This window comes from Nothobranchius furzeri, chromosome 1, assembly GCF_043380555.1.
Source record: "Nothobranchius furzeri strain GRZ-AD chromosome 1, NfurGRZ-RIMD1, whole genome shotgun sequence".
NCBI lineage: Eukaryota > Metazoa > Chordata > Actinopteri > Cyprinodontiformes > Nothobranchiidae > Nothobranchius > Nothobranchius furzeri.
The window spans coordinates 39,277,616-39,295,022 of NC_091741.1; the positions used below are offsets into that span (position 1 = coordinate 39,277,616).

Here is a 17,407-nt window from a genome sequence, read left to right on the forward strand (position 1 = left end):
TCTCAAAGTGTCGCCACCCCAAAAAAATAGAATTAGCACACGATGGTTTATGTTGGCTCATATCCTCTGGTGCTTTTTGTCTTTTATTTCTGCCTGATGCACTGCGGCTTGGAACGCATCATCTGTCTTGTGCTATTAAGTTTCCCAGCACACCCAATGGAAGTCACTCATAGAAATGTGCATAAAGTCAGCAATAAAGTTGGCTTGAGGCTGCACATATTACTAGTCTTTGCATAACTGATACAAGGGGATATCCAAATTACTTGATTTTCTTTTGTTGCAAGACAAACGTTTGCGTTATTCAACCTCGGCCCATCTGTCAGGATCATACTGCTCAGCCGTGTTAGCGCCGGCAAACGTTTGTCTTACAAAAAAAGAACACTAAGTCATTTTAATTTACAAAGAAGACAAAAATAACTTTTTCAATTTATGTGGATATTTAATTCACCACACGTGTGTGTGTGTGTGTGTGTGTGTGTGTGTGTGTGTGTGTGTGTCTGATCCCTCTGCACACGAGACCTGCTCTGGTCCATCAGATCGTAGTCTAACAGGAAAGTTCTGCTTTCTTTACACACGAGTGCTGATGAAGCTACAAATATTCATGATCAGAAAAACGTGTTTTAAAATAACTCATTGGAGAGTAATTATCTTCAACAGGACTGCAGCATAATCTATGACTTCTAACTGTTGAGATTTATAATCCAATCCAGTCCAGATTTATATATAGAGAACTTTATACAGAATCAACCAAAGTGCTGTGTCATGTTCCTGGGAACGTGTTTAACCCACGACATGAAGAATCATCACAAGAAAGGGTGGCAAGTTCAAAACAATGATTTATTAGAGGAATCTAACAAAAAGTGTCCCTGGAATAACCCCAGACAGCTGGAGCCAGAGAGAGTCCAAAGTCCTGCAGGTGGAGGAGGTCGAGGAGGGCAGATGGAGTGAAGGGGTGAGTCCAGGAGAGGGAGCCAGGCGGGGTGGCAGAGGATAAGAGGAGAGGCGAACCGTGAAGTCCAGGTAGGTAGTGGTTCTTTCCAGGTGAGTAATCCTGTACTGGTTCCGCTACTCGGATGGAGGATCAGATCCAACAAACCCAGAGCGTCAGGGAAGATTGTCCAATAATCCTGGAGAGAAAATACAAACTTGAGTCCATAAAAATCCAACACAAGAGTCCAAGAACTGTATCAGCCAATTATCAGCGTAGACAACAAGCTTCCTAGAACGAGAGGCCAGATACTACCGTGAGTAGCTAATCATCCAGCGCTGTGTAGTGGTTCCCTCTCCTCTTAAATAGAGCTCTGCTGTGGATGGCCTGAGGAGCTGCAGCTGCCGCTGATCACTGATGCCCCGCAGCTGGTGAGCTCCCTCTCCTGAAATGAAGAACTCAAAGATGTTCTAGAGATGGAGGAGTACTCACCCCACCACACAACATGCTGAAAATACATCCGAGCTAGGAAAAAAGCTAAAAAGTAAAAACAACGAACAGTAAAAATACAGCCGAAATACGTCCGAGCTAAAACACGTATGTGCAAAGAAATATATTACAAAATATAGATAAAATGGTGCGTTCTCATTTAAGGACTTGGTTATAAATTCAGCAGTGATGAGGAAACAGACTCGCTGCCAGGTCACAGAGTCTGTGCAGTGGTCAGCAGTTCAAGGTTATGGTTCGACTGACCAGCTCAGTGACCTAGTGGTAGAGTGTCTGCCCTGAGACTGGGAGATCAGGGTTCGATTCCTGGTCGGGTCATACCAAAGACTTTGAAAAAATGGGACCTAACGCCTCCGTGCTTGACACTCAGCATTAAGGGGTTGGGGCGTTGAACCTCCAAATGGTTCCAGAGTACGGCTGTGTCTGCAGCTCACCGCTCCCCCAGGGGGTGGGTCAATGCGGAGAACAAATTTCGCACACACACCTGTGTGTGTGTGACAACTACTGGGACTTTAACTTTTTAATGTGCGCCCGAGTTTCATAATGGGAGAGACCAGGGACCAACTTCGATCATTGTCATCGTAGCGCTTTACGGAGGACAAAATCCCATCCTAGCTTCCTCCAACCACGTAGAGCTGGTCCTCCACTACTTCAATGCCAAAGGTGCTACGCGTCATGTCCATGGTTGGTTTCGTGCTCTATGTGTTGGTAACAGGAAGGTAAGCCTGAACACAGTTGATGTCACTGTGTACAATGCCTACAACTTAAAAAAAAACTGCATCAGATTGTTTCTTCTTAAAATATTTACGATTCAGTTGACACAGCTGATTCATGTAACTGCTCATTTGTTTGGAGAAACAGAGCTCAGTTCTGCATATCAAAATAAAGCTTATATCAACTTGTAAGTGACCTTGGAAAGCAGCATTGTGAAGTGCTTCTGTCTTTCAGCCGGCAGGTGGTTAATCCACTGCAGGACCACTTTAAACACCTTGTTCTCTTTGTTCACATTGAGGTGAATGCTCTGGAGCGAGCTGGTCCTCTGACAGCTCTAGAAACTCCTCAGGGACCATATTAACTCCTCAAAGTGGTGCAGGATATACGACAGCACCGTGCAGGAGAAGCCTGAGCAGCAAGGCCGTGGGAACTGGGGGTGCTCGTGGATGACAAATGATATGCATGTTAAATGCAAGCAAAAATGACTCAGTCAAGTATTTTATTAGATTTAATTTACAATAATAATAATCAAATTTATTTAAAAGCGCCTTTCAGAACACCCAAGGTCACTTGACAGAAAATACGTTCAAAAAATACATGAAAACAGCAATAAAACGCAAAGTAGAAAAACCAAGAGAGAAACAGTTCAATAAAATCAGAGGTCATAGGCAGATTTAAACATGTGTGTTTTGAGTTTGGTTTTGAAAAGGGTAAAACTGTCAATGTTCCTGATGTCTGGGGGGAGTGAGTTCCAGAGGCGGGGAGCAGAGCGGCTGAAAGCTCTGCTCCCCATGGTAGTGAGACGAGCAGAAGGAACCGCAAGATGGATGGAAGAAGAAGATCTGAGAGAACGGGAGGGGGTGTTAACACTTGTAAGGTCTGAGATATATGGAGGAGAGAGGATAATGCAAGAGCACCGCTATCAAAATGTTTATTCGAATACCACAGAAGGAGAGATGAGCATGTCACATGATCAAATACATTTACTCAAAGATGAAGCAGTTAAAAAAAGAGCACAGCGTGGGATCATTTTATTCTTGGTATCGACCTTTTGCATCTACGTGTTTGGGGAATAGAGATGATGGAGTTTGCACGCCGGACCATTCATGGGATGTGGTGATTGGCCAGGAAGATGCGGGCAGCAGAGGGTGACATCATCCCCTACTGCCCACGGATAAACTGCGGAAGTGATGCCACCAACACCGGCGAGGCTCTTAAGATGGCGACTGTGTGATGCCAAAACCGTCAGCAATTCAAGGTAAAAACGTTGCTACACTGTGAATAAAGCTGTAATGCACCGATATGAAATGTTTGGGCCAATACGATATCTGATATTAAGATCACTGTTATGGCTGATAACCGATATTTGCAGATACCAACATACTGACATTAATGCTTCTAAAATCATCAGATTTTCCATAGAATGAACATTATTAAAGCTGAATTTACGTTATTATGTACACGTAACACACACATTTACGCTTCTCAGAGGATTACAATCACTGTCACATGACTAAACAAATACACATCACCCCCCTCACCCTCTGAAACAGGCAAACAAATAGAAACAAGATGGAAAAAATATTGGTTGTTAACATCGGCCCTGCTTTATTCATCGGGCCGATACCGGTGCGTTAAAAAAATGACTAACATCGGCCAATACCAATATTGATGCTGATATATTGTACATCTCTAGTATGAAGTATCTGAAACATTACGCAATAACAAACTACACTCACCTAAAGGATTATTAGGAACACCTGTTCAACTTCTCCTTAATGCGATTATATAATCAACCAATCACATGGCAGTTGCTTCACTGCATTTAGGGGTGTGGTCCTGGTCAAGACAATCTCCTGAACTCCAAACTGAACGTCAGACTGGGAAAGAAAGGTGATTGAAGCTATTTTGAGCGTGGCATGGTTGTTGGTGCCAGACGGGCCGGTCTGAGTATTTCACAACTTGCTCAGTTACTGGGATTTTAACACACAACCATTTCTAGGGTTTACAAAGAATGGTGTGAAAAGGGACAAACATCCCGTGGGCCAAAATGCCTTGTTGATGCTAGAGGTCAGAGGAGAATGGGCCGACTGATTCAAGCTGATAGAAGAGCAACTTTGACTGAAATAACCACTCGTTACAACCGAGGAACGCAGCAAAGCATCTGTGAAGCCACAACACACAACCTTGTGGCGGACGGGCTACAACGGCGGAAGACCCCACCGGGTACCACTCATCTCCTCTACAAAGAGGAAAAAGAGGCTACAATTTGCACCAGCTCACCAAAACTGGACAGTTGAAGACTGGGAAAATGTTGCCTGGTCTGATGAGTCTGGATTTCTGTTGAGACATTCAAATGGTAGAGTCAGAGTTTGGCGTAAACAGAATGAGAACATGGATCCATCATGCAGGCTGCTGGTGGTGGCGTAATGGTGTGGGGGATGTTTTCTTGGCACTCTTTAGGCCCCTTAGTGCCATTGGGCACCGTTTAAATGCCACGGGCTACATGAGCACTGTTTCTGACCATGTCCATCCCTTCATGACCACCATGTACCCATCCTCTATTCTTTCGTTCTTTTTTAAACACAGAAACAGTTTTGTTTACCTGTTTGTAGCTACAGTTTCGCCGACGGCTGCCGGCTTCTTCAGGCTGACGCTGATGGTGGCGCGTCACTTCCTTCTCCGTTTATCTGCGGGCAGCAGAGGACGTTGTCGCCCTCTACTGCCCGCTCTCCCCTCTCCAACGATGCAGTCCCATACGTGGTCCAGCGTGTAAACTCCGTCGTCCCTGTTCATGGTCCCACATCCACGTCTCCTTATCTCGATTGCTTCCTTGATCCATCTTTTGTATTTTTGTTGTTCAGTGGTTATGATCCGTGTGCTGTCCCAGTCCATTATGTGGTTTTCTCTTAAGCAATGATCTGTTACGGCTGACTTTTTTATTGTACTTTCTGCTTCTTCTTTTGCTGCTCTTGTGTGTTTACGATTTGCCTCTTTCTCGCACTCCTTTCTGTGTTCTATTGTCCGTGTATTGAGTTGGCGTCCGGTTTCTCCTATGTATGTTTTATTGCATATTTTGCATGGGATTTCGTAGATGACTCCACATTTAAGTCCAGCTGATATTTTGTCTTTTGGGTGTACTAGTCTGTTTCTAACTGTTGTGTATGGCTTTGTTGGTGTGTTTATGTTGTGTTTTTTCATTGTTGCTCTTATTTTTTCCGTTATGCCTCTGATGTATGGTAGGGTTATCACTGGTTTTGGTTCTTGTCTTTCTGGGTTTCTGGTTCTTTTTTTGGGTTGTTCTTTGCTTTCTGTTTTTGTTTGTTGTTTTCCTTTGTTTATTGCCAAATGTAGGGTATGCGTAGGTCTTTAAAGCGTGTTGTATGTGTTTGTCCTCTTGTTTACGGTCTCTCTCTTCTGTTATTATGTTTGCTCGGTGATATCATGTTCTGATTACTGACATTTTGTGTATGGTGGGGTAGAACGAAAGAATGGAATTAGAAAGACACAGCAAGAACACACCTAAGATGTACCCATCCTCTGATGGCTATTTCCAGCAGGATAATGCACCATGTCATAAAGCTCCAATCATTTCAAACTGGTTTCTTGAACATGACGATGAGTTCACTGTACTACAACGGCCCCACAGTCACCAGATCTCAACCCGATAGAGCGTCTTTGGGATGTGGTGGAACGGGAGCTTCGTGCCCTGATGTGTATCCCACAAATCTCCATCAACTGCAAGATGCTATCCTATCAATATGGGCCAACATTTCAAAAGAATGCTTTCAGCACCTTGTTGAATCAACGCCACGTAGAATTAAGGCAGTTCTGAAGGAGAAAGGGGGTCAAACACCGTATTAGTGTGGTGTTCCTAATAATCCTTTAGGTGAGCGTAGATTAACTGACTGTATACGTTACAGTCGTTCAAATGCAACAATGTGGGGTGACCAGATCCCAACTCACCAAATGTGGGACAGAGACTACTCAATGTGGGACAATGTGAAACTCCAATACAACAAGATAACATGAAAAATGACGTAAAAAAAACTTTTATTCTGCCTTTGGGCTCTAACATAATTGTTAGACATCAAATTGTTATTATTATTATTATCATCATCACATATTTTATGTCAGTTTGAATTCAACTTGAACAAGAAAACAGAAAAACCTTTCAGACTATTTCACAGTTCGTCTCGAGTTACCGCAGCTAAACTCAGGCTCTCTTCTACAGTGGCTCTGAATGCTTTCAGCTAAAATGATTTCAAAGCCATCAGAGATAGGACCACAATAAAAAAATGCATGTTTAAGCAGCTTTTAAGAGTTTTTGTTCAACATTTACACAGAATTTCCACAACAGAATGAGACTAAAAGTACCAGTAACATTTAAATTTATTTTCCACTAATATCAACATCACATTAAAAAAAGTCTACATTTATTTTCTAAATTGTCAACAAATCTAATAGTAAATATTTAGGGAAGAGAAAAAACATGAGAAAAGTCTTTTTTCGCGCTCCCACGCCCCTGCTGTCGTCACACTGGCGGCCAGTGGATCTTTGAGGAAGACGACAGAAACACCACGGTTCTTTTAGTTGATGCTGCTTCACTTTTGAATCAATCAATCGCATTTTTCTCGCTGAAAGTTTGCTGGTTGAATGAGGGGAAAATGCTGTGTGATTAACAACACTGCTTGGTCAAAGATAGAGCAGCGTCCATGGGCGTAATTTGAGGGGGGGGGGGGGACAGGGGGGACATGTCCCCCCACTTTTTCCAAAGTCAAGTTTTGACCCCTGCACTTTTTACCATCCAAAAGTAATACTACGCTATATTAAATTGACACTGGTTGAGCTCTAGGACCAAGCAGAAAACAACCGTTTGTGTTGAAGTCTGTTTCCCATTAGAACATACTGTAAAGATACCCCCCCCCCCCCACACACACACACACACACACCACCACCACCACCGTCCCCCCGTCCATGGCAGCGTCACCCTATTGATCTGAGCTAGCAGTCCGAGTAAATACAAATGTTACAGAGTTCCCTGGTAATTAGTGTGTTACAACAAAAGCAGGAGGACAATGGTGCAAATATGCACAATTCAATTCAATTCAAGTTTATTTATAAAGCGCCAAATCACGACAAGAGTCGTTTCAAGGCACTTCACATAATAAACATTCCAATTCTAGTCAGTTCATTGAGCCAATCAGAAATAATGTTTCCTATATAAGGAACCCAGCAAATTGCATCAAGTCACTGACTAGTGTCAGTGACTATACAGCACTAGAAAGCACAGTAATTCTAGTGTTAAGCTTTGGGCTTCCTGACAGGGTTGCGGAAGGCGTTTTATAAATAAAGCTTTGATTGATTGATTGATTGAAGCTGTCAAAAGCAGCCCTCGTTGGGTCCCAGTCTATGGCTGCTAAGCATGTGTGAAGAGTTTCCACAACCTCGTTGTGTCACGAACGTGCGTGCCTGGTGAGTGGAGCGTGATCAGATGAGGAGCCAAACGCGGGGAGGAAAAAGGCGAACAGGTAAGTCCGTTTAACATAAGTTTATTTGAACACACACGCTGGACACTGAAACAATGACACGACATGAAACACAGAACAGACGGGGTTTAAATGCACGAGGAGCGGGAGCTATGGTGATTGGGAAACAAGATGCAGGTGGGAGTAATTAACGGAGACCGACTAAAACGTAAGAGAAGACAGGACAGGGTGTGACACGTTGCTCCACTGTTTTGTTAACTTGACAACAGTTTATTTTAGTTTGGGTTTATCGTGCAAGGACAGCATAAAAGTTACAGATAAGGACAATGCAACTATTTTTTGGCAGGCTTGGAGAGCTTCAGCCTTTGTATGCTGAGATCAGATGGACGGTCACGTGGTCAGAAAGGCAGAGTCCAGCTCAAGGCACTGCACGACAGGCTCCAGTTACCATGCTGTAACAGTGATCCAGTCTCCGGTTGGGCATTGAATATACTGTTTGCATTTGGGGAGTTCCTGGCCTGGCCAGGAGACATGCATGGATCAGAGCCAGAGAAAGACACAGCAGAATAATCCAAGATGGGGTAAGCAAGAGGCAGAGGCCCATGGGAAATGGCCTGTATTTGTATAGCGCCTTCTTAGGGTTCTACAACCCGCCATCTGGCAGAAGGCTCAGATCCATTTGGACCAGAACCTCTCGCCACAAAAACAGTTTCTTCCCCTCTGCAGTTGGACTTTTGAATGAACATCCTAGGGCAGCCCACTCAAGTTGATTGGTCCCAGTCACGTGACCCGATGCTGTGCTTGAACCATTCAACAAACACTCAGATTAGTAACTACACGGAGTAGATAGCTGCTTCTCTAATTCTTGACACTTTTTACATTAATAATTTTATCATGAGTGTTTTATTAGTTCTTATATTTGCTTATCTCTTAATCAATTTTTTTTCTATCTTACCTTCTGCACCAAAATACCGCAGCAATTTCCTAATGTTGTGACTCGGCACACATATGGCAATAAAAACTTCTGATTCTGATTCTGATCATGTACTGTGATATAATGTAAGCAATATGTCTTTTTTTGCTAAGCACACCCCTGAGCGCCGACTAGAACTAACCAGTAGCGTTAGACTACTGCTTCCATGCTTCAAATTTAAGGAATACCTCGGCTGATGCAGAATTGATGAACTTTGCAGGGACAAGTAAATCTTTAAAATATAAAAATATGAGAACACAACATGACACGAAAATAACACTCGTAAAACAACGTGTTTTAGCTCGGTCAGCTACAGAAGCGCATAAATAAACAAGAAACGTGAGGTCGCCGTGTGTTTTGTTGCTGAGCAAAACACTTCCCGTTTGAGTTGTGCGCGGTTGCAGACGTCACGCAGGTGAAACATGGCAATTCAGAAAACGGCTATTCCTTGTTTCGACTTCACGACGACTTTATCATTAGAGACGTGTTGTGTGTTTTAGAAGCTTTACTCTGAAATCCTCATGAATCTCCACAATAAACTAAATCAGATGAGCGGTTAGTTTTACCCGGTAAAGCCCTGCACACCTGCACCATCAGGAAGAATGTGTCATCGTCTAGAGGTCATCAACAAAGACCAACATTTATAGGGTTCTGTGGACTGAATGGGAGAAATTGGATTTTTTTCATTAACTGTGGCACTCAGAGGGGGGGCAGAGGAAATCAATAGCTGCCATCATTGGACCAAATTGATCCTCATTGTGAGGTCAGATCACAGTGATCTCCTTCACACCTACACAGCAGGAGATCCAGGACCAATACGAGACAAAGCCCATCCAGCTGCACGTTTCCTCAGACTAACAGGGTTAAAAACACAGAAAGGAAGAGCTGCAGCCTTTCTGCCAACATCAGCTTTGAACCGAACATTTGAGTGTGACAGAAAGAGGAGGGCTCAGATGGGAGTGGGAGAAAGAAAACAGAGAGAGAGAGAGAGAGAGAGAGAGAGGAGAGAGAGAGAGAGAGAGAGAGAGAGAGAGAGAGAGAGAGAAAAGAGAGAGAGAGAGAGAGAGAGAGAGAGAGAGAGAGAGAGAGAGAGAGAGAGAGAGAGAGAGAGAGAGAGTCAAGGACAGATCGTACTGAGGGGAGGGGTGGAGGAAGCACACAGACTAAGTCCCACCTTCTGCTGCTGCCTCTGTCAGAGTGTGAGCAGATCTCAGTGAGATGTCTGCATCAGAGGAGCGCTCAGGACAGGACCAAAGCCTCCGACGCTGCTGACCAATCTGTGGAGACCCAGAGGGACTGACAGCTGCATCTGACAGGAGAGAAGCAACACCTGCAGGGTCATTTTTCTGTGAGAGGACATATACAGCAACCTTAAACTGAGAGGGGGGGATTCTTCTTGGTACCGCACCCTGAAGTCCAGTTGGCTTTACACGCAGAGGCCATGAGTGAGGCGAAGAAAGGTGAGCTAGCCATCCGGGACAAAGCCATCCTGCACCAGCAGAGGCGTCTCAAACAAGCCACCCAGTTCACACACAAGGACTCCGCTGACCTGCTGCCCCTGGATGGACTCAAGAGACTCGGCACATCTAAAGATTTGGTGAGTGGACTAGAGAGTTTATAATTTACTGAAAATATTCAGGCTGGTTCAGAGGATAGTTAGGACTGAAAATCAGCAGATTGATTATTTCAGAGTGAAGGAGCATCACAAGAGCTCAAACCCTTCCTTTATCCTAGAGCAGAAACCAAAGATTCTCCTGCATCTATTACAGTAAAAGCATTACATCTTCTTTACTTACAAACAAGGCTGTTTGTGGACTTCTGAATGTTGCCGACTGACCCAAACAACATGCCTAGAAATGTGTGAAACTAGTAAAATAGAAAAGTAAATCCTTTCTTTCAAAGCTGCTGCCATTAAGTGCAGCGTCAGAACGAGTCATGAAACATTCAGAGTCTGGAGCTCCGCATACAGGGGAGGAAATGTCAGAGCTGGCTACATTTCAGTGTGCAGCAGCAGCACACACACACTCACACACACACACACACACAAGCAAACGCGCACACACACACGGCATGCGCACACAAACAAGCACGCACACGTATGCTCACACACATACATATGCACAAACCCACGCACACACAAGCACACAGATGTAAAAGCACAAGCACACTCACACACACTCACACACACTCACACACACTCACACAAATGGTAAATGGCCTGTATTTGTATAGCGCCTTCTTAGGGTTCTACAACCCCCCAAGGCACTTCACATCACAATCAGTCATTCACCCATTCACACACACATTCACACGCTGGTGGGGATGAGCTACGATGTAGCTACAGCTTCCCTGGGACACGCTGACCGAGGCGAGGCCTGCCGAACGCTGGCACCACCGGTCCCTCCGACCACCACCAACAGGGAAGACGGTTAAGCGTCTTGTCCAAGGGCACAACAGCAACATTCTTGTGTCAGATCCGGGATCAAACCTGCAACCTTCTGAGTACTGGACAGCCTGCTCTATCTCTTGAACTACTGCTGTCCCCCAAAAATGCACCCAGGGTGAGAGGTGTTTGCATGAATACTGAGGAAACTCTTATTATCTCTATCAATAATAATATTAATATAATAATAATAATTAGGAAAGATGGAGCGTGAGATTGCAGTGATGTGGGCACTACCGATCTGTCGTGGTGGAGAGAGAGCTGAGCTGGAAGGCAAAGCTCTTGATTTACCGGTTGATCTAAGTTCCTACCCTCACCTGTGGTCAAGAGCTTTGGGAAGTGACCGAAAGAACGAGATCATGGATACAAGCGGCCAAAATGAGTTTTCTCTGCAAGGTAGATAGGCTCTCCCTTAGAGATAGGGTGAGAAGCTCGGTCATCCGGGAGGGGCTTGGAGTAGAGCTGCTGCTCCTCCACATCAAGAGGAGCCAGTTTAGGTGACTCGGGCATCTGGTTAGAGTGCCTCCCTGTTTAGGTTTTCCGGGCATGTCCAACCGGGAGAAGGTCTAAAGGATGACCCAGGACAGGCTGGAGAGACTATGTCTCACGGCTGGTCAGGGAACACCTTTGGGTTCCCCTGGAGGAGCTGGTCCAAGTGTCTGGGGAGAGGGAAGTCTGGGCCTCCCTGCTTAGGCTACTGATAAGCAGATGAAAATGGATGGATGGATAATAATAACAATAGCAATCCCCCACAAGCAGGTTCTGGTTTTATGGCGTCTTCCCAGATTCCCTCGAGCTCCACAACTTCAGCCCTCCTGACATTTTTGAAGGAAAAATAAAGAATATGTTTTACTTCTCTTGAGATTGTTTATTTCGCCACTATTGTCTGAGGTGGGGAACTGGATCACAGAATATCTGAGTAAAAACTTAAAAAATTGGAAGTTTTCTCAGACCAATTTTACTTGTCTTTATTTGGCAAGAACAGTAAAAAGAAACTCCACAGGGCTGCAGATAGTTCATGAACAACTGTGAGGAAAAAATAAAAAAAATTAAAATTCACCATTATCGACCGCTATAACAACTAGTTGCAAAAGAGACATTTTACAAAGAAAAGTCAAGACGGGAGAGGACTTTGGGTACTTACGGTTTACTGTCCAAAGCAACAGAGAGTGTGTGAAGAAGGTTGAAATGGGTGGTGAGAAGAGTCAGGAGTGATAAAAGGGTTTCAGGTGTAGAACACTAGTGAGAGCAGCCATGCTGTGTGGTTTAAGCCGGGCGTACACTGTCTGGCTTTTTCACGTTTTTGAGCCGATTTTCCACTCGTGCGAGAATCCACGAGATCGGGGCGAGTTTTGCTCCGAGCGTCGTGTAGTGTACAGGGGGTTACGAGAGGTGATTAACACCACGTGACCAGCTGCCGATCAGCAATCGTGAGCTCGCACGGACTTCTGGCGTGTTTGATATTTTTGCTCGTCCCTCGTGAGGGTATCGCACTGTTGAAGCGGCGCAGCGAGCAGCTGCGACCCAAAAAGTATCAGAACCGCTCACGGCGCATGCGCCATCATGCATCAACACCGCTCGCTCGCTATTTCCCTAATATCTCACGTTGTTCGTTTTTGTTTCTACACGTTTTTTTACTCACAAGGATTGTCAAGAAAGCGTGTTTGTCGTGTTCATGTCAAATTAAACTGATCACAAAACACAGATTTACTTTCTTTATTTCGTTTTCCTCATCCAACCCCCATAAATCCCTGTGTGTCCTCCTGCAGCACTCCCGAAGGACAACAGGCAAAACAAGACAAAAAAGTCTGACGTGTTGCGTAAAAACTGCTATTTTTAGCATATTTTTAGGGCCGACGTGTTGCTACCAGACGTACAGTGTGAGCACATGGCTCGTGAGATCTGCCCTGCGAGGAATTCGTACAGTTTGAGCTGAAGCTGAGTGCTACGAGTGAAAAGGTCGCACAGTGTCCGCCCGGCTTTAGAGACAGTGTCCTCGAGGACAAGACAGGAGGCAGAAGACAGGACTAAGTGGAGACAGATCAGATCAGTCAGAGCACGTCTTCCTGTTTTTTCAGATTCTGTTTGCTTTGAGTGACGTCACATATAGGTACGACCCAGTCCTGCAGATAAATAACCCCCAAATTCCACTACCTCCGCTCCGCTCCGCCCCCGCCTTCCGCAGCCGCTCGCTTCCGAACTCAATTTTTACTGGTACCCGCTTTACAATGGCTCCGCTCCGGTGCGGAGACCTGAGGGGGGCAAACAAGCATGCATGGGATTTTCGAGATCTTGCGATACAGTCCGAGCAATAAACGCGGAAGTTAGATCCAAACACCCGTTGTGTGGGAGAAGCATCGAAATGAACTGTTTAATCCGCCCTTCATTTGTGTTGAGAGATCAGCAGTGTTTGGGTCAACAAAGGGTGACTACTTTGGTAGTAGAAACTGTATTTATGGCTTATTTTTGTGCATTTAAACTTCAGCCGCCATTGATAGTTGTTAAAAGTTGTTAAACCTGTGCATATGAAACAAAAAACACCTTTTGTTTATCGATTTATTGTGAAAAACGGAAGTTGTGCTTGCTCCTTTTCCTGTTGGGCGGTTGTGATTTCTGTCCAATGACTGTGGAGGTGCTCCGGCGTCCGGCAAAAATAGGATCGATTCTATTTTTGCCGGACGCCGGAACAGAGGGCGGCGCACTGCCGGAGCACGGCCGCAGTAGTGGAATTGCTCTGATTGACTACAACGGGACCGATTTTGCTCCGGCCTTCGTGTCGGAGCGGAGCGGAGGTAGTGGAATTTGGGGGTTACCTTTGAGAGAGACTAAACTTGTCACCCCATTTTCAGTTTAAGTCACACAAAGGAGAATGTTGGATGGATCCCAACAAATGCAAAAAAATAAAATCTGTTCATTCAGCTACACATACATAATGAGGCCATTATTTACAATAACAAACCAAATAAACAAACTATAAATGCTAAAATAGAAAATGTATCCAAGTTCATCCTTAACCGTATGTTCTGGTGAGCTCAGATCATGTCTAGAGCTCGTGGCTGCAGGGCACTTGGTGTATTTGTCTCTAAGAGAACGCAGACTTTAATCCTCTCATGCACCTTAACACAATAAAAGATAACATCTAAAATGAGTTTGTCCCTCAACTCTTTTAGATTCAAGGAGCTTAATGTGCAAGTCATTTATTACCAGCTTATTATTCTGTATTCACAGCAGGAGAATCTGCTCATGAATTTCCCCCTCAAAGACAAAATGAGGTTTGTCTTTTATATAAAAATACGTTTTAAAAGTCTGTGGCACAGATGTGGCTGCTGGGAGCTGATTTAAACGGTATCTATTCAAGTGTTTCGATCAGAAACGCTCCGGAAAACTGATGGAGATGATCAGCTAGTCCTTTGCCGTATCTGCAGCCAGGTTACCGACCGGTACCAGGAGATCGGAACACATCACGCCCGTCTTGGCATCCCTACACTGGCTTCCAGTCTCTTTTAGAATTTCGTTTAAAGTTCTGGTGTTTGTTTTTAAATGTTTAAATTAGTTGGCTCCACGTTATCTGGCGGCTCTGATCCATCCTTATGTTCCCGTAAGGAACCTTCGGTCAGCAAAACAAGGACTGTTGGTCGTTCCTAAACACAGACCACAATCTCGAGGGGGTCGTGCTTTCTCGGTGCTGGGGCCGAGGCTCTGGAATGAGCTACCTGCATGTGTTAAGCAGGCCACCACGCTCGGCAGCTTTAAGAGCCAGCTGAAAACTCACTTTTATTCTTTAGCTTTTATTCAAGAAGAGCCTCGTTAACGGATGGCTTTGCAATTTTTGCTGCCCCGCCTAGATTTTATCTGCATGTTTTTGTTGGTTTTTAAATGGTTTTATATGTTTGTTTTTTTTTACTGTTTATTTCGGCTGTGCAGCGCTTTGTTTGGTCCTTGGGCCATGTGAAGGCGCTATATAAATAAAGTTTAGTAGTAGTTTCTATCAGAAACGCTCTGGAAAACCGATGGAGATGATGAGCTAGTCCTTTGCCGTATCTGCAGGACCCCTGAGCAGAAAGCCCGTTCTGGTTCGGTGTAGATGGATTGTAAATGAAAAGAAAAGCGTGTTGTGTTTCTGAAGTGGGTTGCAGGCTAGCCCTTCACAGACTAAAGATAAGATCATCTGGCTACAGCTGTGTGAGATTCTTATTTGCCTTCACACTCACCTTCTACTTTCCTGTTTGGGGCTTTAATCTAATTCATGGCCTACTTTTCCTCAGGCTTTAGGTTCCAAACAACAAAAACTTATTTCTCACTCGTCTATATTTTTGTTGTTTTCTTGCACAGTTAATTAACTTGTCTGCATGTAAAGATGAAATCTGTTAACACTCCCACACTCGGGATGAATCTTTGTCTCTTGGGTCTTAGCCTAGTGAACTAGACCCAATTCTTGCTTTGCCAAGTTTGGTCTAGGAACGCTCCACTGGAACCTCTGCAGCCCCTAACAGCACTCTGGCTGGCCAATCACAGCTCTCTAGAGGGGTTTCAAACACATAAAGAGCTGTGATTGGTCCATAATGGTGGGCCAATCATAGTGCTCTATCTGCTTAGTGAACAAATCACAGAGCTTTATCCGCTTTGTGGGCCAATCAGGGCACTCTATATGCCTGAAGGGTGGGATGATGCAACAGAGTGAAACAAGATGGCGACAGCTCGTTTGAAATGGCTTTTACATCCATGTTGGACTATTAGAACTTGGGCTTCATCAGAATCAGGAGCAGATAGATGTATTTAAGTGCCTTTTTTTTAGAAAAAAAATTCTTTTTTCTCCTTCTTCAACTGCGGACCGCCTCATTTACCGATAGCTGTTGCGGTGAGTATGTCACATCCATTGTCCAGTAGCATGCGGAGATCCTTTGAAAGACAACGGTAGAACCCGCCCCACAACCGAGAGCCGTCAATGGAGCGTTGCCAGACTAAATAATACATTTATTTAGTCTGGCTTGCCAGGCTATGGAAGTCTGGTTGCTGAGTTGCTTTATTTAGATATTTGTTGTTTTCTTTCAGTATACGAATGATTGACTGAGCCAGCATTAGATGAATCTGATCATTTTACTCCATTTTATCTCCACAAATAACATAAGCATCAAGGACTTGCTAATGCTAACGGTTAGCTTCTGCTAGCTAGATGTTCTCTGCTGTTTCCTGGACGCTAAACCAACAACAGCCTTCCCCGTCGCGAGTCCAGATGGGTGAATCCATGAATGTTAGTGACAGTGTGACGTAGATCTGTCAGGATTCTCTAATCCTAGAGTTTCACCGTCTGTTTTCTGTCAGAAGCTACTGCAGGAGATAGGTGTAAACACAATGGCTGAGAGGACAGTGCCATTTTATTTTCCTCATCACCTTCCTTCCTCCCATCTTCCAAAACATGTCTAATGGAAACAGACCTACTGTCTCAGAGTTTATCATGACCTCAGCGTACTTCATCTCCTGCCAGTGTCCCGTGTGTGTGCAGTTCGGCAGTATGCTGGGTGCCCTCTTGAGACAGCGGGTGTCGTGATTTTTTTGGAGTGAAGGACGCTTTGTGGACCTTGGATAAGCTTGACAATCACACGGGTGTACGGCACGTCATTCTCAGTGGAGCAGCTCATCAGCTCCTTCGTCAGATTAATATTTCAGGACTCTCAGGAAGTGGAGGTACCGCCATGCCCTTTTCTATTGGGATTTGAGTTCTAACGCCCACTGATCAAGGCTTAACTTCCATTTCCTGAAATTCAAAGTCAGATATCTGGTCTGGTGCTGAGGATCAAGTTGTTCCTACCACAACAATCTCTGGGCTTCCTCCCTGCGTGTCTTCTCCTCGCTACGGCAGCATTTTCTGTTTGAGTGCAGACAGTCCCACGTGTACAGCATGTGCAGTAGAGGACTTACAGCACACGGGGATCCGGTGTTATGGGAGATACAGAGACCCTCTTTAACCCTTTGTAGACGGTCAGAAAGGTTGCAAGTTTAATTAAACTCTAAATGTCTCATGTGAACTTAATTACGTCTTACAAATGAAATCCCAAATCAAAGCCAAGGAGTCCTTTCTGCCTACTTTCAGACCAGAGTTTCAAACTCAGATGCTGAAACACGATGAAGTTACAGCCGTCTCGGTCAAGTGTTGAAAACAGCACTGAGATCTTGTGTGATCTGATGTGAATGACTCCAAATTTTAGCTCAATATCTGTAAAATAAATGGTTTCAAAGCCATTTTTATGTTTGCTACGATCAGTCACCTATGGTGGTCATCATAAATCAGGTTTCCAAACCCTTGCTGTGATATGAAACTAAAAACATGGCTGAAAATATCAGCTTCCTTGCTG

The 17,407-nt window shown here is 44.5% G+C and overlaps 1 protein-coding gene and 1 long non-coding RNA gene across 2 annotated transcripts in view; one reads left to right on the forward strand and one right to left on the reverse strand.

Moving 5' to 3' along the window:
* Positions 1 to 818: 818 nt before the first annotated feature.
* Positions 819 to 7,069, reverse strand: LOC139071511 (uncharacterized). Its single transcript, XR_011521373.1, has 2 exons — positions 1,244 to 7,069; positions 819 to 1,127 (listed from the first exon to the last, which is right to left on the reverse strand). It is a non-coding gene; the product is annotated as an uncharacterized lncRNA (long non-coding RNA).
* A 2,822-nt stretch (positions 7,070 to 9,891) lies between these two features.
* nrip2 (nuclear receptor interacting protein 2) overlaps positions 9,892 to 17,407 on the forward strand; it is a 48,069-nt gene continuing 40,553 nt past the window's right edge. Inside the window, exon 1 of the mRNA XM_015976838.3 lies at positions 9,892 to 10,208. Coding sequence (XP_015832324.3) covers positions 10,053 to 10,208 — 156 coding nt within the window. The 5' untranslated portion in view covers positions 9,892 to 10,052. The remainder of the gene's footprint in view (positions 10,209 to 17,407) is intronic.